Below are 25604 nucleotides of genomic sequence, written 5' to 3'. Positions count from 1 at the left end.
ACTTGCATCAGAGGAGAGCATTTTGGTGTCAATTAATACGCACAAAAATCACTAAAAAGTTAATTCCAGTCTCATCCTCTGTCCCAAAGGATATCTAGCCCACATAAAAGCGAGCTTAAAGAACTAAAACAGAAAAATAAATAGTCACTGTGGTTTAAAAACTGAGGAGTCAGCAACTCACCCTTCGTCTGCTAAGTGTTTGTGGGTGAAGGCCAGGAGATCGGCTGCCCTGCCTGTGCCTTCACATACCACCACCGGAGCTTTGTCTCTCACGGTCTCCCACACCGTGAGGATGACATTGGGACCTCCTTCTACCACCAGCCCCACCACGGGGACGCCTTGTCTTGAACCTGTTTCAGATGGCAAACAAAATGAAACTGTTACAAAGAAATCCTATGTTGGCCAAGCATCCATTTTGCTTTCCTCAACACAAGTCTTTCAATTACCACATAAACCTGTTACTTGCACTCACTCCCCTCTCTTCCTGGACTCACTCAGGCTTGCTTAGTTCAAGACCAAGCCAGAAGCTTGGACTTTCAATAAAACCACTTAAGTATGTTGAGAGCATCTTCACAGTTTCCCCAGTTAAAAAGGTACCTAAAGGTTTTCACTAATTAAAAAAAATTTTTTTAAGTTTTTTTATTTTGAGAGACTGAGAGAGAGAGAGAGCAAGGGAGGGGCAGAGAGAGGGAATCCCAAGCAGGTTCCTCAGTGTCGGCAACAAGCCTGACATAGGACTCAAACTCACAAACCGTGAGATTATGACCTGAGCCGAAGTCAGATGCTTAACCGATTGAGCCACTCAGGGGCCCCCAATTAAAAAACAAAAAAATTGTTTTAAGTAGTGTTCAAGAAATTTCAACTTCTCATTGTAGAAAATTTCAAACATATCTTGAAAAAAAACCCAGCAATATAATGGATCCAATGTATTTATCACTCACTTCCAAAAATGATCAAAATTTGCCAATTCACTCAACTTCTAGATGACTTTTCTAAGTACAAGATGGGATGGGTAACTCTCCAAGACTTTTATATTTCAACATATTGTTTTTTAAATGTAGTCCATTGTTTAAATTTTTTATCACGAGGATATATTATTTTATTAAAGGAAGGAAGACAAAAAAAAAAGGAAAGACCATGGAATCATTCTTTTTGAGAAGATATTAAGTGAAAAAAGTTACAGAATAATGTATATAGTATGATCCCTTTTATAGTTTTAAAACCACATACATGAATATCTATGTTATATGTTTGCATTATATATATTTATGTATGTGCTTGTATGATATATACGTGTATGTATGTCTAGATATATATCCAGATACCTTTACACATATATGACCAGAAACAGTGGAAGGGTACACATCAAACTATTAATAATGGAGAAGGGAGGGGGGGGTTTGGAGAAATGTTGAAAAAGAACCATTAATCATGAACTATTGAAATCTATGGAAAAAACTTTTGTAAAAGATCTCTTATATCCTATATAATGAAACACTATGCAGCCATTAAAGGTGTACTAAGCTATGCTGATCTTTTTTTAGTGTCTATTTATTTTTTAGAGAGAGAGAGACAGAGCATGACACAGAATCTGAAGCAGATTCCAGGTTCCAAGCTGTCATTGTCACCACAGAGCCCGATGCAAGGCTCAAACTCATGAGCCGTGAGATCATGACCTGACACGAAGTTGGACGCTCAATGAACCAAGCCACCCAAGCGCCCCCAAGCTATGGTTATTGATGTAGAAATGCATCCAAGTTGAAAAGTGTGTATATTATATGAATCTAGTGTTTATTTAAAAAATGTTGCTGTGTGTATGTAGAAAATTTCTTAAAGTATATATATGAAAAAGTTGACAATAATTTTTTTATTGTAAGAATATAGAAAACCCTTCCTTTTCTTATATGTTCTTTGCTTTATCTGAACATGAAAATATACAGCACTCTTATCATCAGGAAAAAAAAATCAATAAGGGTAAAGAGGGAATTCAATTTCTACTGGATATATCTTTCTTAAAGCAATAACTAATTCCCACGAAAATAAAAATATTTAGGATTGTTTCCTATGAAAAGGATCTCACTGATGCTACTAATTAAATTTGTTAAGAAAGAAAAAAACTTGTCAAGTTCTTGCTGAGAAATCTCACTGGAGAGCTGCCTCTACTCTTAGATCCCAGGGTTAGGCAAGAATATATCATGCTTTCAAATTAAAAGCTCCTAGAACGGACATCCCTGGAAAACACACTACTCCATTGAGAGTTGGATTATGAAGAGATACAGAGGCATCTGATCCGATGCTTTCTATCCTCAGAGGCTTAGGAACTGACGCTAGCCACATTTCAAATGGCTGAATCCAAGAATTCCTATAGCAACTTTACAATGTCAGGCCTTTGGGGGGAGGGGGGGTTGTAAGTACTCTAGGCCAGGATCAAGGGTTTGCTGGGGACTCTAAGAAGTCTGGCTGAAAAGAAGTGAAAGAAATCAACAAAATATTTAAGTATTTTCATTCCATCCAAATAAGTCTTTTTTTTTAATTTTTTAACGTTTTTTAAATTTATTTTTGAGACAGAGAGAGACAGAACTTGAGTGGGGGAGGGACAGAGAGAGAGGGAGACACAGAATTTGAAGCAGGCTCTGAGCTGTCAGCACAGAGCCTGATGCAGGGCTCGAACTCATGAACCGTGAGATCATGACCTGAGCCAAAGTCGGCCACTCAACTGACTGAGCTACCCAGGCACCCCAAATAAACCTCTTTTTAAGCAATATAAATATGGTAGAAAGTAGTGAACATGATGGGTATAAAAATCAGCTTTGATACATAAGAATTTTGGGTCTGTTGGGGACTTTTTTGTCTTCCTCCCTCCCTTTCTTCCCTCCTTCATTAATCCTTTTTCTTCTCCCCCTTCTTCTCTCTTCTTCCTTCCTTCTCTCCTTCCTTCCTTTCCTGTGAGTGAGTGAGTGAGTGAGTGAGTGAGTGTGTGTGTGTGTGTGTGTGTGTGTAGGCGGCTTCCTGTTTTTGCTCCTTCATATTGGTTTTCCTTAGAATAATAAATGTTACCAATCCACCAAAATGGACTCCACATTCATTCTCTACACAGAGTGAAAGTCTCCAAATAAATCCCAAGTCTCAAGACCCTTGAAAGAAATGTTCCTTGACACCATATGTAAGCTTCAGGTTGTATGCATTCATCCACAAATGAATCAGAATAAGAAAGACCAGACTTTGCTCTCCTGGGGCACACATTATGATGCTGTAGAAACCCCCTGAGCAATTTCTGGGGTAAGGATAGGTCAGGTGAGGCAACAGGACATTTCAGGTCATTGATATTTTCCACCCCAAAAGGAGCCCTCCCTGCAGGGACTCTTCTTTAGGGCCAGTCTCTGACCTGTCCTCTCCTCTATGGGTCTCCCTTCCCCCACCCACATCTACTCTGCAGAGGACCTGACCCTCTCTCCCCCTTCCTGACCTAAATGAGCTTCCAACCTTCATTCACACTAAGCACTAAGTGACTGGCAACAGTTCCCAGGGTCCCTCCCACACACAGCCCCACCCCAACAAGGAGATTACCTGTATCAAAGGAGAATGAAAGGAAAAGAAAGAAACAGATCTTTATTAAGGGCATACTATACGGCCAACACTATTCAAGGCACATCAAACATACATGATCTCAAGTCTCACAACAAAAGGTAGACAGTTCTTTCCCTTTTATATTAAGAAAACAGTTTAGGGGTACCTGGGTGGCTCAGTTGGCTAAGTGTCCAACTCTTGATTTCAGCTCAGGTTATGATCTCAGGGTTCTGAGATCAAGCCCCACGTCAGACTNTAAGTGTCCAACTCTTGATTTCAGCTCAGGTCATGATCTCAGGGTTCTGAGATCAAGCCCCACGTCAGACACTGCACTGACAGCATGGAGTCTGCTTGGGATTCTCACTCTCCATTTCTCTGCCCCTCCCCTACTCATGTTTTCTTTCTCTCAAAATAAATAAACTAACTTTAAAAAAAAGAAATAAAACAGTTTAACAGATGTAAACTCCATGGGTCAAGGTCACAGGCAGTAGATGACAGAGCTTTGTAAGGACATTTAACATTTTTAATCAAAACTCAAAGGTTGAAGAGGACTTGCGCCTCCCAAGGGCCTTGGCTCTCTGGTCTTCTTCCTCAAGGGTCAAAGTATTTTGTAGAATATTTAACTCATGGAAAGAGACCGAGGCCCACTTTCTGTTGCCTTGGATGAAAAGTCTCCATTTCTCCAGACAGCATCTACCTTTCCACCTCTCCACCCAAGGATGTTTGCTTGCTGATTCTGACCCTTTCCTTTCTTCTCCTTCCTACAGATACTATTACAAAAGAGACAACAGACCCAAAATGGAGTCCCTTGTGCTAAGTTCCACATTAGCAAATGAAGACTTAATACCTAACTGCAGTTGCAGCCTCTCCCAGGAATGTAACCTTTAACCAGTCAGTGGGGAATTATCTAGTTGGCACTACTGAGGTAATCTGCCTGGTGGGACCCCCCCATGCCCACTCCACCTTCCCCCAAAGGAAAGTGGTCTTGCCCTATACAATCCACTCCTTGTTAGAATAATTCTCTTGCCACACCTCCTTCTCCCTATAAAGGTCTTTCATTCTGTCCTGTCTCTTGGAACTCCTTTTTACCTGCTAGATGGGTTGCTGTCCACTGGTGAATCACTGAATAAGGCCAATAAAATCTTTAAATTTACTCAGTTGAATTTTGTTTTTAAACACTATCACAATGACCATCTCAAAGCATCCCTGGAAGCATGACACAACACTGATACCAAACAAAGGCCCTTACCTTGTTTACTTGTTTGTTATACCCATTTTTAAAAATTTTATTTAAATCCAAGTTAGTTAACATATAGTATAATAATGGTTTCTGGAGTAGAACTCAGTGATTCACCACTTACATACATCACCCAGTGCTCATCCCAACGAATGCTCTCCCTAATGCCCATCACCCATTTAGCCATCCCACCCACCCACCTAACACCCCACCAGCAACGCTCAGTTTGTTCTCTGTATTTAAGAGTCCCTTATGGTTTGCCTCCATCTCTGTTTCTATCTTATTTTTCCCTCCCTTTCCCTATGTTCATCTGTTTTGTTTAAGTTCCACATATGAATGAAATCATATGGAATTTATCTTTCTCTGACTGACTTATTTCACTTAGCCTAATACACTCTAGTTCCATTCACACTGTTGCTGCAAATGGCAAGATTTCATGCTTTTGATCACCAAGCAATATCTCATCATATATGTGTACCACATCTTCTTTATCCATTTGTCAGTCAGTGGACATTTGGGCTCTACTCAGTATACATCCAAAGGATACAAAAATGCTGATTCGAAGGAGTACATGCACCCCAGTGTTTATAACAGCACTATCAACAGGAGCCAAATTATGCAAAGATCCCTATTTCTAAAAGCTCTGTTTGATTTTAACCCTTCCCTGTCTAGGGCACACCACCACATTTGAAATGTCATCCTCCCTAATGACCAAACTGATACCCTCACTCTTCTCAAGCTAGTCTCCTTACTGTTCTTTAGTCATTCCCATTCTGGTATCAATACTGCCCCTACCCAGCCATCCTCCACCCATCCAACCCTACAGGTGGCTGGAGGCTCTGCTAACATCTCCATCGTTGCACAAAACCTCTCCTGACTCTGCTGTCTCCAAGACCTCTTCCTCCCTCCTGCCATCCACAATTCTGTACCCCCTCACATCCTGCTTTCTTCTGGCTGTGGGTTCACACGTGTTCATTTAGGCAGGGACCAGCTGGGACCTCTGCACTCCGTATGGATGACAAAGGAGTGCCTTTCTCCATAGCAGCGCCCCAGCCAGGCCCTAGAGGCTGAGCCTCTGTGGTACTCACGGCTATGTATTTTCTGCAGAGAGAGGTACTTTTCCAGGTTCCTCCTGAGATTCATCTCATTTCCATATTTGCCCACAGTCCCATCATCGGACAAGATGAAGTGGGAATGCATGCTGTTGAGTGTGGTGAGCTTGCTGAGGGGGTTGCCCAGAGTCTGGTACAGGCACACCACCTGGAAGACAAGAGGGGGGCAGTGCTCAAGGTCCTTCCCTGGGCTCAGCTGCTCCCGAGGGCTGCCCATGCACCATGGAGTTCCTGCCAAGGCTAGTAAGTGCTGTTTGCTCCCTACAGAGGTGTTTCTCAAGCTATCTGCAGTGAAGAATCGATTTTTTTTAATCTTCCATTTTTCATGGATCACTGTGTGGGTCCTACTATGTGTAACTAGTACATGGCTCATACCACATGAGACTCAAAACACAAGTGCAACAACTCTTGCACACACTGTGCTCAGCAAGATAAGCCCACTGGCCATACACTTAGATGTCACAGCACTGCTACATTGCTAAAAATATTTATTTTTAATTTCTATACTTAACGTGTCTCAGACTGTAATAAAACAGTTCAAGGATATACAGTAATACGCAGACTACATTGTTATCCAGAAAATATGACTTTCAATAGATCTACTCCAAAATAATATTTTGACACTGCTTTTTTTTTCTAGTATTGAAACAAAGAGTGACAGCCAACCAGCCACATGGAGATCCATCCATTCAGTACAAAACATCCCGATCTTTGTTAATATTTGTGGATTCTTCCTTAAGCCATTCCAATTCTCAACTGTTTTTAGAGACAAAAAGCACACTATTTGGAGTAGGAGGGCCAAGACTCTTCTGCTTCCTAACTTTTACTCTGGGTAACTCCTACCTCCTTTCTCAGGCTGACTTTCCTCATGTCTAAGTGAGAATGATAATTCTCACAGCAGAGGGTCGCTGGGAGGCTTAAAAGAAATGATGATTTTTTATAAAAGCAAAAAATGGACAATAAAAGAATTGTTAAGTTATAGTACTATTTTTTTTAAAGTTTTATTTATTTCTGAGAGAGAGAGACAGAGACAGAGAGAGAGCGTGAACAGGGGAGGATCAGAGAGAGTGGGAGACACAGCATCTGAAACAGGCTCCAGGCTCTGAGCTGGCTGTCAGCACAGAGCCTGACGCGGGGCTCGAACCCACGAACCATGAGATCATGACCTGAGCCAAAGTCGGATGCTTAACTAACTGAGCCACCCAAGTGCCCCAAGTTATGGTACTATTAAAGTACTACAGTACAGTAGAACATTATTAGGCATAAAAAAATCAGAATTCACCTTTCACCCCCTAGAATGTGGTTTCTTAATACAATTTCCCACTAAAAGCAACCAGCCATTTCTCTAGGAGAAAAAAATGTATATACACAATTAGCCCGGAACAGCTTTTTTTTCCTTCAAATTAAAATATAAGGAAGCAAGGGAAAACGATTAGAACTGTGTTAAAAAGGACTCAAGAGATAACTTGCAAAGTTTCCATTGGCCAAAATGGGACAAGTTGGGCAAAATAAAGAGTAATGACTAGAATGGAATAATGAATTGAAACATTTGATATGTTCAAAAAACATCTCATTGTTCACCTTGGAGAATGGTAGATAACCAACTCATTGCTTTGAAAGCTGGAAAATAAAGAATCAAGCATTGTGTCCTTTCCCATACAAAGGTACCACAAAGTAAATCAAATGGTCGATGAGAAGATGTTTCTCCTTATGGAGTGTTTAAACTAATTAATAAAGAACACTATAATTACATATCTGTATTTGCAACTCTGTTGAGGTCGTGAATCTAGGCAATGACATTATAAAAAGAAAAATAATCATACATTATGAGGGAAAGGACAGACACACCTCTTATGAGATAAATTTGCACATAAAGAACTTGTATCTGATCATAACTTTGGATCAAACTACCAAATACAGAAAAGACAAGACAGCGAAATAAGCTAAACCCTACTATTTTGCAGGCTAAATCTGCAAAATCCAAACAATGAAAAACACTTTAGGACAAATGACCTAGTTTCTTTTTTTTTTTTAAGTTTATTTATTTATCTTGAGAGAGAGAGAGAGAGCATACATGGGAGGGACAGAGAGAGAGGGAGAGAGAGAATCTCAAGCAGGCTCCACACTTTCAGCACAGAGCCCAACTCAGGAACTGAATTCACAAACCATGAGATCATAACCAAAGATGAAGCCAAGAGTTGGATGTTTAGCTGACTGAGCCACCCAGATAGCCGTGACCCAGTTTCTTTAACAAATAAATTGCACCCCCCACAAAAAAGGAGATGGAGGGAAAATCGATAGATTAAAAATGACTGAAAATAAGTGACTCAAGAGACATATCAACCCATCATGTTGTAGGGAACTTTTCTGGATGATGAAATCAAATGACTAAACAATATGACACAATCAGAATATTGAACAGAGACTGGCTATTTGTTGATATTCAGGAATTAACTATTAATCTTTTAGGTATGAAAATGGCAATGTGGTTATATATTTTTTAATTGTCCATATGTTTTAGAATACCTACTTTTTGGTACTTAGAAATACCAAATTATTGGTAAATTAATTAATTAGAAATACTGGTAAAATATTTACCAATGATGTTACTTGATATCCGGGATTTGCTTCAAAATATTGAAGTGGGGAATGGATAAGGAACAGATGAAACAAAATTGGCTCTGAGCTCATAACTGTCGAAGCTGGGAGACAGGTACATAGGAGTTCATTATTTTAATAACTCTACTCCTTAATATGTTTGGAATTTTCCAAAATAAAAGTTAAGATAAACCATATACATGTCTATATTTATTTACATAGAGAAGTAATTAATTTATATAGATAGGTAATTATGTTAAATAATTAAGCTAAATATCAGATTCTCATCAGTGGGTTTCTGTTACTGCTGGTTTTCATACAATATGTTTTTTATTATGCATATGTACACATTCATAGAAAAAATCCTGGAATGATACAGACCAAAATGTTAATAGTGGTTATCTTTGCTTTTCAAATCTTTTTTAATACCTGAGATATTTTCATCAGAAATATACACTACTCTTATAAACGGACTTAGACAAGTTCCTTCCCTTTAGAAAAACAGACGGGATCAAAGAATCAATACACAGCATAAAGCAGAGAGTAGTACAAGATAAGGAAACAGAAGGTTCACATCATGAATGTTATCACATGCATGCCCAGGCAAGAAACTCGGCTATTACTCTGAGCAAGACAGGAGCCATTGAAGTGTTTTTCACAGAGAAGTGGCACGATCTGATCTGTATTTTAGAAGAACCATTCTGGCTACTGTGTTGAGATGAGATTGCAGTGAGAGACAAGGATGAGAGAAGGGAAGGCTATTACCACTATCATCCAGGAGACAGAAAATGGTGGCTGTGCGGTAACAGCAGAGGTAATGAGAAGAGGTCAGATTCTGGATATATTGTCTATATTTGAAGTGAAGTTAAATAGGGGGGGTTGGCACCTGGGTGGCTCATTCAGTTGAGTGTCTGACTTGATTTGAGCTAAGATCATGATCCCAGCGTTGTGATATCGAGCCCCGTGTCTGGCTCCGTGCTGAGCATGGATGCTCTCTGTCTCTCCCTCCCCCACTCACGTGTGCAAGCACACACACACACACACACACACACACACACTCTCTCTCTCTCTCTCTCTCTCTCTCAAACTAAGAAAANACACTCTCTCTCTCTCTCTCTCTCTCTCTCTCTCTGTCTCTCTCTCTCTCTCTCTCTCTAAAACTGAGAAAAGAAAAGGTGAAGCTGAGATAACTTACTGATGGATTAGGTTGAGTTGTGAAAGAGATCATTCTAGGATTAGTCCAAGGCTTTTGGGTTGAACAACTGTAAGGATGGTATCATTATTTTCTCTAAGATCGGGCAAGTACGAAGGCCAGTATCAGTTTGGGGTATATCACATTTGAGATGTCTTTTAGATACCCAGGTGGTGCTCAGTTGGCAACTGGATACATGTTCATTCTCTTTTGGTGTGAACGGGTTGTCTACTTACATCTTTTCCAATAAGATCTCTCTGGTTCTCAATGACACCCCAAGGAGGGATTCCAACAGTCCATATTTTTCTCAAAGACCGGAAGGAATGGGCTTTCAGGGCATCCCCAACATGTTTGGACACACCTATTAACAATTAGTTTAGAAGTCAGACTTTTACGCACAGATCATGCAAAAACACTGCAACTGAAAGAAAGAGACAAATGGCAGATATGTGCACAAGGTCATTCACAGGGAAAGTTGCTGGCCAGTGGAATTAATTTCTGATACCTTGGCTTCCTCTACTCTCTCTTAACACCTCTTTCTCCTATCACTGACCACTTTACCTGAACAATTCTCCTCTCCCTTTGGGTAAGTTTTGCTTATAATTTCAGTTCTGCCTCTATTTTTGATTGACCAGAAAGTCTTATGAGGCTATCATGAATGTTCTTTTTTTTTTTTTAAGTTTATTTATTTTATTTTGAGAGCCAGAACACAAGCATGGGAGGGGCAGAGAGAGAGAGAGACAAGAATCCCAAACAGGCTCTGCACCATCAGTGCAATGACCAATGTGGGGCTTGAATTCACGAACAGTGAGATCATGACCTGAGCTGAGATCGAGTCAGACGCTTAACCACTGTGCCACCCAGGCGCCCCTAATCATGAATGTTCTAAATGTTTGTTTTTTTTCTGTAATCTTCTCTACTGTTTCAGCAAAACACCCTGTAGATGTGTCCCTTGCTTCACTGAAGCAAAATGATTTAATAGTTTATATACATAAATATACTAGAACCAATGCATTCACACTTGCCCTTCTGGGATTAATAATAACAATAATTATAAGGGCCAACACTCACCTAACTCTCACAATGCACCAGGCACTTTTTAAAGAGTTTTGCATGTATTCACACTTTAAGTAGAAACTTTAGTCTATTTTATAGGCAAGAATTGAATCATAAAGAAGTTACATAATTTGCCCAAGGTTCTAGAACTGGTAATTTGTAGAGCTTGGATTCTAATCCAGAATATTAGACTTTTCTTTTTTAAACAGACTCTGTTTTTTAAAGCAGTTTTAGGTTCACTGCAAACTTGAGCCAGTGGTACAGATTTCCGCTGTACCCCCTGCCCCTATACACCCTTAGCCCCTGACCACTATCAACATCGCCCACCAGGGTGGTACATATGCACCACTCATGAATCTACACTGACACATGATTATCAGCCAATGACCACAGTTCACATGAGGTGAGGGATGGGTGCTGTAGATTCCATAGGTTTGAAAAAATACATAATGATACATTGCCATCATTATAGTATCAGGCTAAATGGCAACACTTCCCTAAAAGTCCCCCACACTCCCCTTATTCATCCCCCTGCCATGACTTCTTGCAACTGCTGATCTTTATACTCTGTCCAATTTTGCCTTTTGCAGAATGTCTTAAAGTTAGAATCATGCGGTGTGTAGCCTTTGACATTGACTTAATCTGCCTTTTAATTACAACACTGCACCACGTACTCTTCCTATATATATAGTACTGACCCTATATATGTCATCAGCACAGAAACAAATGAAAACTCTACGCGTGCGCACATCTGATGCACACACCTAATCGTTTCTCCCTCTCTCTCTCTGGCACCTTCCCCTCCAACCTATCTTTTATACTTCTCTAGTCATTTCTAGAATCGGGTTCTGGACCAAGGTGTATACCACCATCAACTGTGCGGTCAACCACTGCAGGAGAGATTTGGATCCCAGAGGTTTGGCATGGGTTATCAGCATGGTGCTGCTGGTGGTGGTATTTCCACATCCCATAGGGGGTCCTGCTCCATATTGCCTATGGAGACTTTCTATAAAACCAGACCTGACCATATTATTTCCTATTCATTCTCCTGTTCAAATTCCTTTGAGGGCCCCCTGCTACCCAGAGAATAAGACCTCAGCCCATCAGCATGGCACCTAGTATGGCTCCAGTCTCCCTGGGTGTCCCTGTCCTCTGCCACATGGCCCACCCTGGCCTATAGCCTCATCACCTCTTCCTAAATGTGCCTTAACCTCCCGTTGTGTGTCTGGCCCTGAATGGCCACCTCTGCCTAGCATGCTCCTTCCTACCCCTCCCTCAAGGTCAATACCAAGTGCTATATCCTTCTCTACACCTCCTCAGGTACCCTCAGCTGGAACTGGAATGTGTCTTCCTCTTCCCTGTACTCACAAATACTTGCTTTGTATTTCAACCAAGACCCAGTGAGCACTGATTTTCAGTTAGTTGCTTATGGTCTGTCGCAGTACACCCTACCACTAACCCCAGGCCCTGGAACTGACTCATCTTTCATCCACAGCATCTACCCAAATGCTTTATACATAGCAGATTCTTACAGCTTGTGGCATTCACCTTAATGCCAAAATTTAATTAAATGTCAAAAATTCATGCCAGATAACGTTCAACTACAGTAGGAGCAGCTCAAGAATAGGCAGATGCTGGTAAGCAAAACTTCTCAAATTCTTTACATAAGAATCATCTGGGGATGTCAAAATGGAGAGTGTGGCCCTGCTGCTCTGGGGAAGTATCCGAGATCTGCATTCCCAACAAGCTGCCAGGTGATCCTAATGCCGCTGGTCCATAGATCTTTCCCTGAGCAGTTGGGCCCTAAGGAGTTGTGGTTGAATTGGGTCTGATCCCGAGTATTGTTTAAGAAAGCTCTAGGGCGCCTGGGTGGCTCAGTTGGTTAAGCATCTGACTTTGGCTCAGGTCATGATCTCACAGTTCATGAGTTCAAGCCCCGTGTCAGGCTCTGTGCTGACAGCCAGCTCAGAGCCTGGAGCCTGTTTTGGAGTCTGTATCTCCCCCCCTCTCTCTCTCTGACCCTCCCCTGTTCATGCTGTCTCTATCTCTCTCTCAGAAATAAATACATTAAAAAAAAAAAGAAAACTCCAAGTATGTCTTATTTCTCAGTTCTCTCGTTCATATGAACTATTTCAATAGTCTTTACACTATTATAATTGTGTTCCCTAACTGGCCCTAACCTAAAATGTTTTCAAACAAACAAACAAACAAAGCAGTAAGTAAAGTAAAGCACATGTTGTTAAAAAGGGAAACAACAGGCCCAAAATGGAATCACTTAGGCCAAGTTATCACACGGGGGCTTAGCACCTAACTGTAGTGCCAACCTTCCCTGGAAATGTAGTCTTAACCACTCAGTAAGACATTTTTTGATCAGCACCAGTGAGATAATCTGTCACAAAGACTCTCCCCCAAAGGAGATGAGGTAATCTGCATGAAAGAACTCGCTGCCTTCCCCCTCCAGGAGGGCGACCCGGCCTGGACCAATCCTTTCTTTTCTTTTGCTGATAACTTCCTTGCCCCACCCTCCTTCCTATAAAAACCTGCCACTTTGTACTTCTTCTCTGAGCATCTCTTCACTTGTGAAAGGAGATGCTGCCCAATTCGCGAATTGCTTAATAAAGCCAATTCGGTCTTCGAATTTATGCAGTTGGGTTTTTGTTGTCAAACTTGACCATGGGGAGTTTAGCTCTTGCCCATGCCCACATGCTACATACTTGCATGCATTCCACATCCTCTCAAGCCTCACCAGAGCCTCAAGTTCATGAAAAGACTATTTTCTTTGCCAGAGGTTTACCCAAGGTTGTGTTAAAATAGCAGATTTTAGTAATGGTGAAAACACATTCCAGGAAAGGTCTATGATCCTTCTGGGTTTTTTTTTTTTCCTCCAGTCACTGTGCTTTTTGTCTCTCACACGCCACCTATCCCCTGGAGCACAGTGGAGCACAGATTAGGTGCCAGTCTGCCTGATTCAGTTAGAAAGACGAAGGTAAAGAAAAGAAAGAGAACCAGAGAGTGCACTTTACCAGTATTAATGCCTTCAGTTATTATCCAGGCTCCCGTTGTCTCCGCAGCTTTGACCAAACCTTGGCTGAAGATCTCTTTAAGTTTAGACGGCATCCTGAAGTTCTGGACGCCTCCATGGACAGAGATCACCAGCTTGGGCAGTTCCATCTTCCACTCTTTCAACATTAAATGTAACAGATGCTCTGCCTTTGTATCATAAGAGGTTCTAATGTACTGGAAGATATGCATACACACATGTACATGAAACAGTGAAAAGCTCCATGCCAGGCAACAATAAGCACACAGCAGGGTGACTGAAATGGCCCCAACTTAAAAGGAAGTGTCTGGCATTTCTTTAAAAGTTCATCTTTGTATAATGTAAACATTTACTGTGAAAGGATCCCACACCCGCTTTAAGTTCCTTCTGGGAATTACAAGTCACGGTAGGAAGGCTTCCTCTGGTTTTCAGGGTTGACCCACGAATGTTCTCTAGAAGGCCTGGGATGAGGCAGAAATACTTCAAGCTGGCAAAAACCACTGCTCCAGGAAACCCATTTTAAAAAAGCTTTTAGACAGAGGTGAAATGGGGTTTTTCATACATGGTATGGCCTCTAATTTACTTGACTATTTCATAAAGTTATATAACTTAAATTATGATCCGGGAGCATGTACATTTAATTTATTGCAAATGTTACATTCTAAACATTTCCTGTACATAGAATTATCTCTCTGAAGATGAAGATTTCCAAAATAAGCACTTTTCACAAAGGAATCATATCTTTGACTAGTCAATGTAGCCCAAAGAAGAGAGAAATCTGAATCAGCAGGTAGGACCAGAATCATTTTGTGCTTTGCCTAAGATCATCATATACAACTGGCTGTCTTTTTCCAGCAGATGCAGCCACACGCAGCCTGTGAAAACCATACTGAGGAGGAGTCTGCCATCCTCATGCACAAGCCAACCAACGGCAAGAATAAGTCAGATTTACAGGAACAAGGGCACTAGAAACCATGAATTATAAAACTATACCAAAGAGAACCACAGGTAGAGAGCTTCACACATATGCAAATAGAATGATCACATTATCTTCCAGGACTCGATAGTGACTTAAAACAACTGTCCGTCCATCCCTGCAATTCTTAAAACACAGTCCCTTTATTTAATTATTAAGATGTCAGAATTTCTTAACATCCAGGTGGTACAGCCATCACAGAATGTAAAAGAACCTAAGGAAAATCGGGATTCAATTTACAAGGGAGGAAAAGGAGTTGCTGTGGCTTCCTTACATATTCACATAGTGGGGGAAAACACAAGTTGACCTCTGTGAAATGGTTTGTGTTGTTCCGAATGGAGGAAGCTCTGATGTGGTTCACCGTTTCTCTACCTCAACTCTGCCTCCCGGGTGCCTCTCTCTTTCATCTAGAAGTCCTTGTCATCCTAGAAAGTACTTCTCCTAGAGACTTCAGATAAACAACGTCGATTAACTAAATTATCAGCACTGCCGTCTTTTCTTCCAAAGGCCAACCGAAGATGATGCCGAAGGTTAATGACTTACTTTGCCCCGACCCTTCCTTTATAATTAACTCAGGCAGATTCTTACTGGCATAGATTCTTCTCAAATCCTTTGTGGATTGAGGTGGGTGGAATAATCAACCCAGGAAAGGGAATGCAGTGGAGGGAGATGAATAACCAGCTCTCACTGCTTTCCTGCCTCTCACTGTAAACATGAAGTGCAATTCTGGTCTTAAATATGAAAGGTAGATTCTTCTCTTCTGAGAGATCAAATAAAATGAGTTCCAGGTACTTAGGATGTCATGGGAGTCTAATGCTAAGCATAAAACCATATTTTCAGTTCTCCTAAATGTACCATATTCTCCCTTGGCCTTCCCACAAGCCCAGAGTGGTCTTACGCCTCTGCCTCACCAGACACCAAACACCTCACTCACCTTTCTGATATCAGCTTAGCTGTTCCCACTTTCAGATGGCTTCCTTCACACACACACACACACACACACACACACACTCCCAGAAAAACAAGAGTTACCCTTTTCAGTCTCTCAAAGATCCCTGTATTCCCATCCAGAGCATCCCATGCCCCCCAACCCCTGCCCATGGGAATCGTTATTTATTTCCTGTATCCCTCACTAGACTATAGGCAACGTTGGTACATAGAACAGGTACCCTTTGGGGCTTAGCAAAGTGTGAGCATCCAATGAACATTTGCCAAATGGATGAAAAAAAAGAGTAAATCAAGGTGATTATCAATCAACATAAAAGCAAAAGGAGGTAGATTAAACTTAAGGGGAAATTTATATATGGGGTTCTGTAAGAGTCAGCTTCCAGAAAGGATTGTAGAGGGGGATAAGTACCATTTTCCCGCCAACTAAAGAAAACTTCAACACACAACACTAAACACCAGAGGATTAATAACTGGAAAAGTAGATTACTGTAAAACTCTATTATGAAACTTGATTATGACGGCATCATTAAGAATTGTTGTTTCAAATTCATTCAACTGAAGGTCACGCTCCAGAACACAGTTGATTCTAAGGCTTCCTGAGGTGGAAGCTCCCTGCAGGTTCCCAAGGGAAATCTGCCTCTAATAAAACAGGTGAGTCACAAGCTCTCATAAAACATCTGAGAGATGGCTCTTGTCTCTCAAAAAACACCTGAGAGATGGCTGACCTGTCAGAACTATGCAAATTACATGCAAAATTACAATATTAGGAACAGGAGAAAAACTGGCCTGGGAAGACCCAAGGACTATCATTTCTGGGGGTACAGAGAAAAACTCCTCTGTTTCCTCTCACGAGGACACAGCTGGCATGAACAGCCACAGGTTACTGGCCATCGCTATGGTCATGCTTCAGCTAAAGCCTGTTCTGTGGCGGTGACTTTGGCAACCGTCTCAAAGGCATAAGCCATTCTCCTATGGGGAAGGCATAGGCTCGCTGAACGAGGTCAATCAAATAAGGAGCCGGCCGTACCACACCCAGGAAAGGGATAATGCCTCAGACATAAAGGAAAGAGAAGGGTCAGGTCATTTTTGTGAAGAGGTCAATAACATGGATCACTTTTGCAATAACACCTGGTCATCTGATCATCTACACTTGGAAATACAATTTGGACAAACATCTGGAGGTTATTCTCTGTTAAAAACTAGCAACACAGGGTGCCTGGTGGCTGAGTCAGTTGAGCATCCGACTCTTGATTTTGGCTCAGGTCAAGATCCCAGGGTCGCGGGAATGAGCCCTGTGTCAGGTTCCCTGCTTAAGATTCTCTCTCTCTCAATCCCTGTGCCCCTCTCTGCTGCTTATACTCTCTCTCTCTCTCACTTGCTCTCTCTTTCTCTTAAAAAAAATAAAAAGCTAACAAAATAATGTGAGTTATCAGCAAACCTTGGAGTGGTGAGTGTGCTCTCCATCTTGAAATTTAATAGTGCCAAATGCATCTGTAGGGCTTTTCGTCGTGTGCTTTTCAACAGACCACTGCACATCTTCGTTACCACTGGCAGCTGAGCTGGTCCAGGAATAATCTATCCCATGATGGTCTCCAATTAATCGCCCACAGTAACACCTTAAATGTGGGATTAAAAACCAGTTTCAGAATAGAAAACTACACAATATCAAACCAGAAAATAGGTGTAATGCTTCTACATTTTTCTAGGTAATATACAGATGATACATATGAACAGCTTTTGAAACTTCACATTAAATTTTATATTAGATTTGTGTCACTAGATTGTCTTCTGAGTTTAGAGATACCCTCAGTGGTTCGCTCCCTTGGCTGCACATTAAAATCGTTTAGGGAATGTTTAAAAATAACATACCAAAAGTCGTGTGCATACCTATGTTCACAGAAGTATTCTGAATCATTATTCTTAATGGCCAAGTGATCACTGACAGATGAAGAGCCAAACCAGTGTGACATATACTTATAATGGAATATTATCCAGCCTTAAAAAGGGAAGACCCCTGGATTTGCTTCAATATGGTTAAACTCTGAGGATATTATGCTAAGTGAAATAAGCCAGTCAGAATACAAGTGCAGCATGATTCCACTTATCTGAGGTACCCAGAGTACTCAAATCCCTAGAGACAGAAGAGAGAATGAATGGTGAGTGCCAGGGTCTGTGAGGAGTGTGGCCAGCGGGGAATTATTGTTTAATAGGCACAGGCTTTCAGCTTTGCACGATGAAAATGTTCTGAAGATCTGCTGCACAACAACATAAATATACCAAACACTACTGAAATTGTCAGGATGACAAAAAATCATACTGTACATTTTAAATATGTACAGTTTATGTTAATTATATCTCAACAAAGCTGTTAAGAAAAACTTGAGAGCGGGGTGGGGATGGCTAAATGGGCAAGAGACATTTAGGAAGACACTTGCTGGGTGAGCACTGGGTGTTATACGTAGGGGGTGAATCACTGGAATCTACTCCTGAAATCATTACTGTGCTATATGCTAACTAACTTGGATGTAAATTTTTTAAAATGCTATCTAAAAAAATAAAAGAAACAAACAAACAAAAAAAAAAAACAAATGAGGGGGGCCTGGGTGGTTCGGTTGGTTAAGCATCCAACTTTTGATTTTGGCTCAGGTCATGATATCAGGGTTGTGAGATCGAGTCCCATGCCAGCCTACTTGGTAGGCATGGAGCCTGTTTAAGACTCTCTCTCTCCTTCTCCCCCTCTCCCATCTGTGTGTGTGTACGCTCTCTCTCAAAAAAGGAAAAAAAAAAAAAAGAGAGAGAAAACTAAAAATCTCTAATATGCAATACTTAAGGAGAATCAGAAAATGTCTTCATGTAAAACATAACATGCATATTGAAAGGAAGGAATATTAATCTATGCAAAAAAAGTTCAACTTCAAGTAAACAGAGCTGCCACAAGAAAAGAACCATGAATGAGAACTATAAATACAAACAAAATTAATATTTGTAATATAAGGAAGGAAAAATTCAAAACATGTTCTTGCCAATAATGAGAAGGTTTGAAAACTATTTCAGATACACAGCCACAATTTCTACAGTGTAACAAAATAAACTAAGCAAATTAACAGGTTAAATCTTTTTGAAACTAGAACTATATAAAAACTAACAAAATATAATAATAATCATATTAGTGAAAGGATGAGAAGCTGCTCATGTTTCGCAAATTAGAAAACATCAGAAAGAAAAGTTACAATTTGAGCACCTAGAACTTTAAAACTTGTAGCAATGAAATATTATACATCTGCAGACCAAGAAAATTATTTGAATCAAATATGTGAGATCATATACCCATTATATACAAAGAGGTTACTCAACTTTATAAGTGACTCTGGTTTTTCGTGTGTGTGTGTGTGTGTGTGTGTGTGAAAAGCAACATAAAAATGTGTAAAAGTTATACTAATCAAGAAAACAAAATGACAATGAGAAGTCAGGACAGAAAGCCAGAGGACCATTATGGAGTCCTGCCTGGAGGGGCTCTTGATTCGAAGGATGGAGGAATAATCTGAAATGTATAGAATATACATAACCAGAATCTATCAGAGAGAAATGTATCACCTGGTCATCTTTCGAAGCAAGGGTTAGTCTTCAAAATGAAAAAGTGTTTATTCATAAGCTGAATGATTCATTTCACTGTAGCTTTTCCTAAATAGAACACGAGTGGAGGCAAACCATTCTTCATACCCAGAAAGATAAATCACTAACTTTTCACAGGACTATTCTTTAGTTTGAACCTACTTTGCTCAAAATATTTTTCTAGTCTAATCCATCTGAGTCAATGTGGTTTTATTCTAGTTTTTACCAGGTCATTAAATCATAGCAAGCTGGCCCCACAGAAGAAACAAATTACCCCCAAATAAAAAAAGTGGCAGGGGGGGAGGGGTGCCTGGGTGGCTCAGTCAGTTGAGCATCCAACTTCAGCTCAGGTCATGATCTCACAGCTTATGAATTCGAGCCCTGAGTTGGGCTCTGTGCTGACAGCTCAGAGCCTGGACCCTGCTTCAGACTCTGTGTCTCCTCTCTCTGCCTCTGCTCCACTCATGCTCTGTCTGTCTCTGTCTCTCTCTTTCAAGAATAAATAAATCATTTTTAAATAAAAAGCTACCATGTTCATCCTTTTGGTTAAAACTTTAAGTCCCATGGGGCACCTGGGTGACTCAGTCGGTTAAGCGTCTGACTTTGGCTCAGGTCATGGTCTCATGGTTCTGCATCGGGTTCTGTGCTAACAGTTCAGAGCCTGGAGCTTGCTTCAGATTCTGTGTCTCCTTCTCTCTCTGCCCCTGCTTCACTCACGTTCTGTCTCTCTCAAAAAAATAAACATTAAAAAATTTTTTTTAAAACAAAACTTTAAGTCTCAAATCATCACTAACTAACGGCTCACCTTGAGAATCACCTTTGTAAGGATGCTAAATGCCAATTTCTTCCCAAACTGCTTTTATAAATTCTATAAAATATCCATCAAAATCTGAAAAAGATTTCTGGGGAATCTGAGAAAGCAATTCTAACATTCATACAGATGTATAAATTTAAGAGGGTAAAATGACTTTAAAAAAAAAAAAGCATTGAGGACTTGCCCTATCAGATATCAAGATATACTACAAAACTATAATAATGAAGCAGAGTGGCATTTACCAGGAACAGGAGAAGTAGATCAATGACACTAAAAAATACAATACAATACAATTCAGTACAATACAATACAATACAATAAAACAGCTTAGAAACACAGCCACAGACATATGGGAATCGTTATGTAACAGAGAAGATACCCGCAATGGCTAGGGCAGACCGCTCAGTCACTGACATTGGGACATTTTACTCTCCATATGAAAAAAAATCAAATTAGGTCCTAATCAGGTGCAAAAATTACAAGTTTCAGCCACTTTTAATTTCTGGATAGGGTGAAATAGATGTTTTTCCAGTATTGTCCACATTAGTTACCTCTAAAGACTGTGAGGTTGGGAAAATATTGCCAGGGAGAGGCTCTGGAGAATAAAGTAGGAAATAGAAGGAGTAAATGAAGCCTTTTACTTCTTTTCAATATATTCTAATGTTTTGCTTTCAATTTTAGCAAATTTGAAATAATTACTAAAACAGAAAAAATAATTTGAGGCAAGGTAAAAGAAAAGCCAAACGAAACTCTTCATTCAGTGTTATGAACTGAATTATGTCCCCAAAATTCATAGGTTGAATCCCTAGTCCCCAATGTGCCTGTATTTGGAGACAGGGTCTAGAAGGCAGTAATAGTTTAAATAAGGTCATAGATAAATATGAGACAGAAAACTGTCAAAACCCTAGTGGTGAAAACAGGCAACAACCCCTTTGACCTCAGCCGTGGCAATTTCTTACTCAACACGTCTCCAAAGGCAAGGCAAATAAAAGCAAAAATGAAACACTGGGACCTCATCAAGATAAAAAAAAACTTCTGCACTGCAAAGGAAAACAATCAACAAAACTTAAAGTCAACTGATGGAATGGGAGGAGATATTTGCAAACAACATATCGAATAAAACGTTAGTATCCAAAATCTGTAAAGAACTTAGCAAACTCAACATTTTGAAAACAAATAATCCAGTGAAGAAAAGGGCAGAAGACATGAATAGACACTTTACCAAAGAAGACATCCAGATGGCCAAAAGACGCTCGACATCACTCATCATCAGGGAAATGCAAATCAAAACCACACTGAGACACCACCTCACACCAGTCACAGTGGCTGAAATTAACAACTCAGGAAAAAACAGATGCTGGCAAGGATGTGGAAAAACGGGAACCCTCTTGCATTGTTGGTAGGAATGTCAACTGGTGCAGCTGCTCTTGACAATGGTGTGGAGGTTCCTCAAAAAATTAAAATAGAGCTACCCTATGACCCAGCAATAGCACTGCTAGGTATTTATCCAAAGGATACAGAAGTGCTGTTTCGAAGGGGTACGTGCACCCCAATGTTTATAGCAATGCTTTCAACAATAGCCAAATTATGGAAAGAGCCCAAATATCTGTCAACTGATGAATGGATAAAGAAGATGGGTTTATATATACAATAGAATACTACTTGGCAATGAGAAAGAATGAAATCTGGCCGCTTGAAGCAACATGGAAGGAACTGGAGGGTATTATGCTAAGTGAAGTAAGTCAGTCAGAGAAAGACAACTATCATATGTCTTCACTCATATGTGGAATTTGAGAAGCTTAACAGATGACCATGGGGAAGAAAAGGGGAAAAAAAAGTTTCAAACAGAGAGGGAGGGAGGCAAACCCTAAGAGACTATTAAATACAGAGGAGAAACTGAGGGTTGATGGGGGGGCGGGTGTAGAGAGGAAAATGGGTGATGGACATTGAAGAGAACACTTGTTGGAATGAGCACTGGGTGTTGTATGTACGCAATGCATCATGGGAATCTACCCCAAAACCAAGAGCTCACTGTATACACTGGATCTTAGCTAACTTGACAATAAATTATATAAAAAAATAAAAATAAAATAAAATTCAACAGCAAAAAAATAAATGAGGTCATATGAGTGGGACTCTCTTCCCTGTCAGTGCACAGAGGCAAGGCCTTGGGAAGACGTAGTGGGAAGGTAGCTGCCTCCAGAGCAACAAGAGACGCCTTATCAGAAACCAGCTCTCATGGCACCTTGATCTTGGACTTGCGCAGCTCTGAAATAATAAATTTTTACTGTTTAAGCCACCCAGTCTGTGGTACGGTTATGGCAGCTTGAATACGCCAACACACCCAGCAAGCTTATCCTTCCTCTCCTCCTACATCTGTGAACGATGTTTTCCTTTCCCCGTGATTTGCTAATCTTGGGATTCTGGAATTTTTTTTTCTCTTAGAAAAATAAGTTTAACTTTGGGTCAATCCGTGATGTGAACTATGCTCAAACTTCAGGAAATTACATCTTCCTCCACTTACAAAAGACAAGGGTAAAACCAGGGACTAACACATAGTTTAAAACGCAAATCATTGTTAACATTTGCATTTTGCGAAAATGTTATTTTCGTCCATAAGCTTGCGTAATGTTGTGATTTATAATAAATATATATTTGGTCTTTGTCCCCATTTATGGCACAGAGCCCCTAAAACCCTTAAAATTTCCTACGTGATAAGAAAGATAAGGATGCTGATAAGAAAGATAAACCACCGGTGGCCAATGGTTCAACCAATGATGCCTATGTAATAAAGCCTCCATAAAAACCCAAAAGGATGGCATTCGGAGAACTTCAGGTCGGTGAACACATGCAGGAGCTAGAAGACTGGCTTGCTCAGAAGGACCACAGAAGCCCCGTCCCCTCCCCACATACCTGGCCCTACGCATCTCCTCCATCTAGCCTTTTATCCTTCCTACGATCCTTTATAATAAACTGGTAAACAGAAGTCAATGTTTCTCTGAGTCTGGGAGCCTTGCTAGCAAATTAATTGACCCCGTGGAGATGTTCTTGGGAACCACAGGTGACAACTTGGGACTTGTGGTTGGTATCTGAAGCATGGGGAGTAAGGACTCCCTGTGTCTTGTAGGGCTGAGCGCCTCACCTATAGGATCTGCCACTATCTCCAGGTAGAGAGTAGCAGAATTTAGTTAATTACCTGGTGCTGTTGAGAAAAACACACACATACACACACCTATCCCACCTGGTGTCAGAATTAGAGCTTGGTCTGAGCACATATCACTTGAAAGTCAAATACAGTGAACAAAGCGTCTTCATTGCCCAAGTAAAATATAACAGTCAAGTGAAAAGGTAATGCTTTATAAGTATTTCAACTGGTAGAAGCTCTTGCCAAAGGCCCTTGCCATTTACACGTCTCAGTAATTCAAATAATCTATTACATTCAAAAACTCACTCGCCTGCAAAAACATCCACATTTCTTTTCTAAAACTTCCCTTGGAAAAAAAGGCAAATAGGATGCACCAATAAACCCCCTTCGTTGAGTCCATTCAAGATGTGAGAAAACCACCCCCAAAAATTCTAAACAGAGTGCCTAAATAGGAAAAGAAATCTTATTTCTCTAAGTCTTACCTGATTAAATTCTGGCAGACCTGGCATCCTGCAGTGCATCTAAATTAAAAAACAAAACCTCAGTTGGTTTAGTGATATATTTCGAAAGCATACTTAATACGCATACCGTAAATATCTGTTATTTTCCAAGGCCTAGCAAAATCAGCATGTTCTAGTCCTCATGTATCATTTCCTAAATACTCCCATTTGTCATTAACCAAATATAATTAGACTGAGGCGACCATGACCTAATTAACAGAACACTGAATTTGAAACCTAAATACCTGGTTTTAAATCTCATTGATTCAGGGGCGCCTGGGTGGCTTAGTCGGTTAAGCGTCCGACTTCCGCTTAGGTCATGATCTCACAGTTCGTGGGTTCAAGCCCCGCGTCGGGCTCTGTGCTGACTGCCAGCTCAGAGCCTGGAGCCTGTTTCAGAGTCTGTGTCTCCCTCTCTCTCTGACCCTCCCCTGCTCACGCTGTCTCTCTCTCTCTCCTAGAAATAAATAAAACATTAAAAAAAAAAAATTTAAATCTCATTGATTCAGTGATTTCTCCAAGCCCCAGTTTTCACATCTGAAAATAACATCTGCTCCATAAGATTATTAAGAGGATGATCTGAGATAATATACGCAATGTGTCTTACAGTGGTGGCATTATATGTAATAATGGCAGTTTTATTATTACACTATGAAGATAACACAGAATTCTTGAGAATTCTGAGAATTAAGAAAATATACTTATATATCAAAAATATATAAGTATATATTTGTAATTTATAAATAATTATACATTATTTATATCCTATATATTAAGATAGAGTAATATAATTATATATAATATTTATATATAAACAACTTTAAAACCATAAAACACTGTCAAATCAAAAGATAGTTGGCGTGATTATAAGTGTTACCCTTATTAACCTTTCTTTTTATGATTCAAAAAAGAATCTTCTGATATTGGGGGATTATTGTGATCATCAGTGATCATATTTTAGGTATAAAGAAGTTTCAATTAGAAGAGAATGTTAGTTAAAACAATGGAAGAAGAGACAGTATTCATAGAATCAGGATCATTCTAAATTATTCAGAAACAAATACTTAGGCCCTGTCACTTCTTCCTGTCCTAGCCTTTTGGGACAATCTTTTCTCAGAAGCTTCACTTCACCAGCAAATTAAAAATAAGAAGGAAAAAGGCATTGTCATCAAGTCTACCAGATTCCTGTTTCTTAGTAGGAATTACAAAAATAACAAATAAAAGACAAACTTTCACCTAAGTTTAAAATCATGAACTACCAGCTTTATCTTGTGCACAGATCAGGAAGAAACCCTCATGAGAGATAAAATTTTGAGATTCTTTCTAGGATCTAAGAAAAAGGCTGGCATATGAAGAAACATAATCACCCATTATTTTTTTTCATAATTACACAAAATAGAGACTGCTTGTGGCAGATCTTGGATCAGTCCATAATATGGAATTATGATCATTGATACTGTTCTTGAGTCTATGGGCTAACAGCCTATAGTTTACCACATTTCATTAACATGGTGATAATGAAAACGATTGCCTATTTACAGAAGCAGAAGGAGTTGCCTGAGCTCAGTGTGCCTTCCATTGCGACCACTGTCACATTACAAGATGTCATAAAAGATGAAGGGAAAAAACAAGGTTACCTTGGCATTCTGTAAAACATTTTATAANTTGTAAATATTTAATAAAAGGTAGGATCACTGTTTTAGTCGTCCCCAAAGAATGAGAATTTCATGCTACCCTTCCTAAGCATACCACTACGGTTTCTAAATTTTAAATTAATATAAAGCAAAATGCTAAAAAGTATCTAAAA

General features: G+C 40.0%; 1 protein-coding gene across 2 annotated transcripts in view; it reads right to left on the bottom strand.

Moving 5' to 3' along the window:
• TRPM6 (transient receptor potential cation channel subfamily M member 6) overlaps positions 1-25604 on the bottom strand; it is a 154123-nt gene that overhangs the window by 97515 nt on the left and 31004 nt on the right. For both annotated transcript variants that reach the window (XM_077759376.1, XM_077759377.1), the window contains exons 3-8: positions 23780-23818; positions 17165-17342; positions 13786-13999; positions 9943-10067; positions 5893-6064; positions 182-350 (exon numbers count right to left, since the gene is read on the bottom strand). In XM_077759376.1, coding sequence (XP_077615502.1) covers positions 182-350; positions 5893-6064; positions 9943-10067; positions 13786-13999; positions 17165-17342; positions 23780-23818 — 897 coding nt within the window. The remainder of the gene's footprint in view (positions 1-181; positions 351-5892; positions 6065-9942; positions 10068-13785; positions 14000-17164; positions 17343-23779; positions 23819-25604) is intronic.

This window comes from Crocuta crocuta, unplaced genomic scaffold (genome assembly GCF_008692635.1).
Source record: "Crocuta crocuta isolate KB4526 unplaced genomic scaffold, BGI_CrCroc_1.0 scaffold41, whole genome shotgun sequence".
NCBI classification, from domain to species: Eukaryota; Metazoa; Chordata; class Mammalia; order Carnivora; family Hyaenidae; genus Crocuta; species Crocuta crocuta.
The sequence above is the reverse complement of the archived record's forward strand: the minus strand, read 5'-3'. Positions and strand labels throughout refer to the sequence as shown.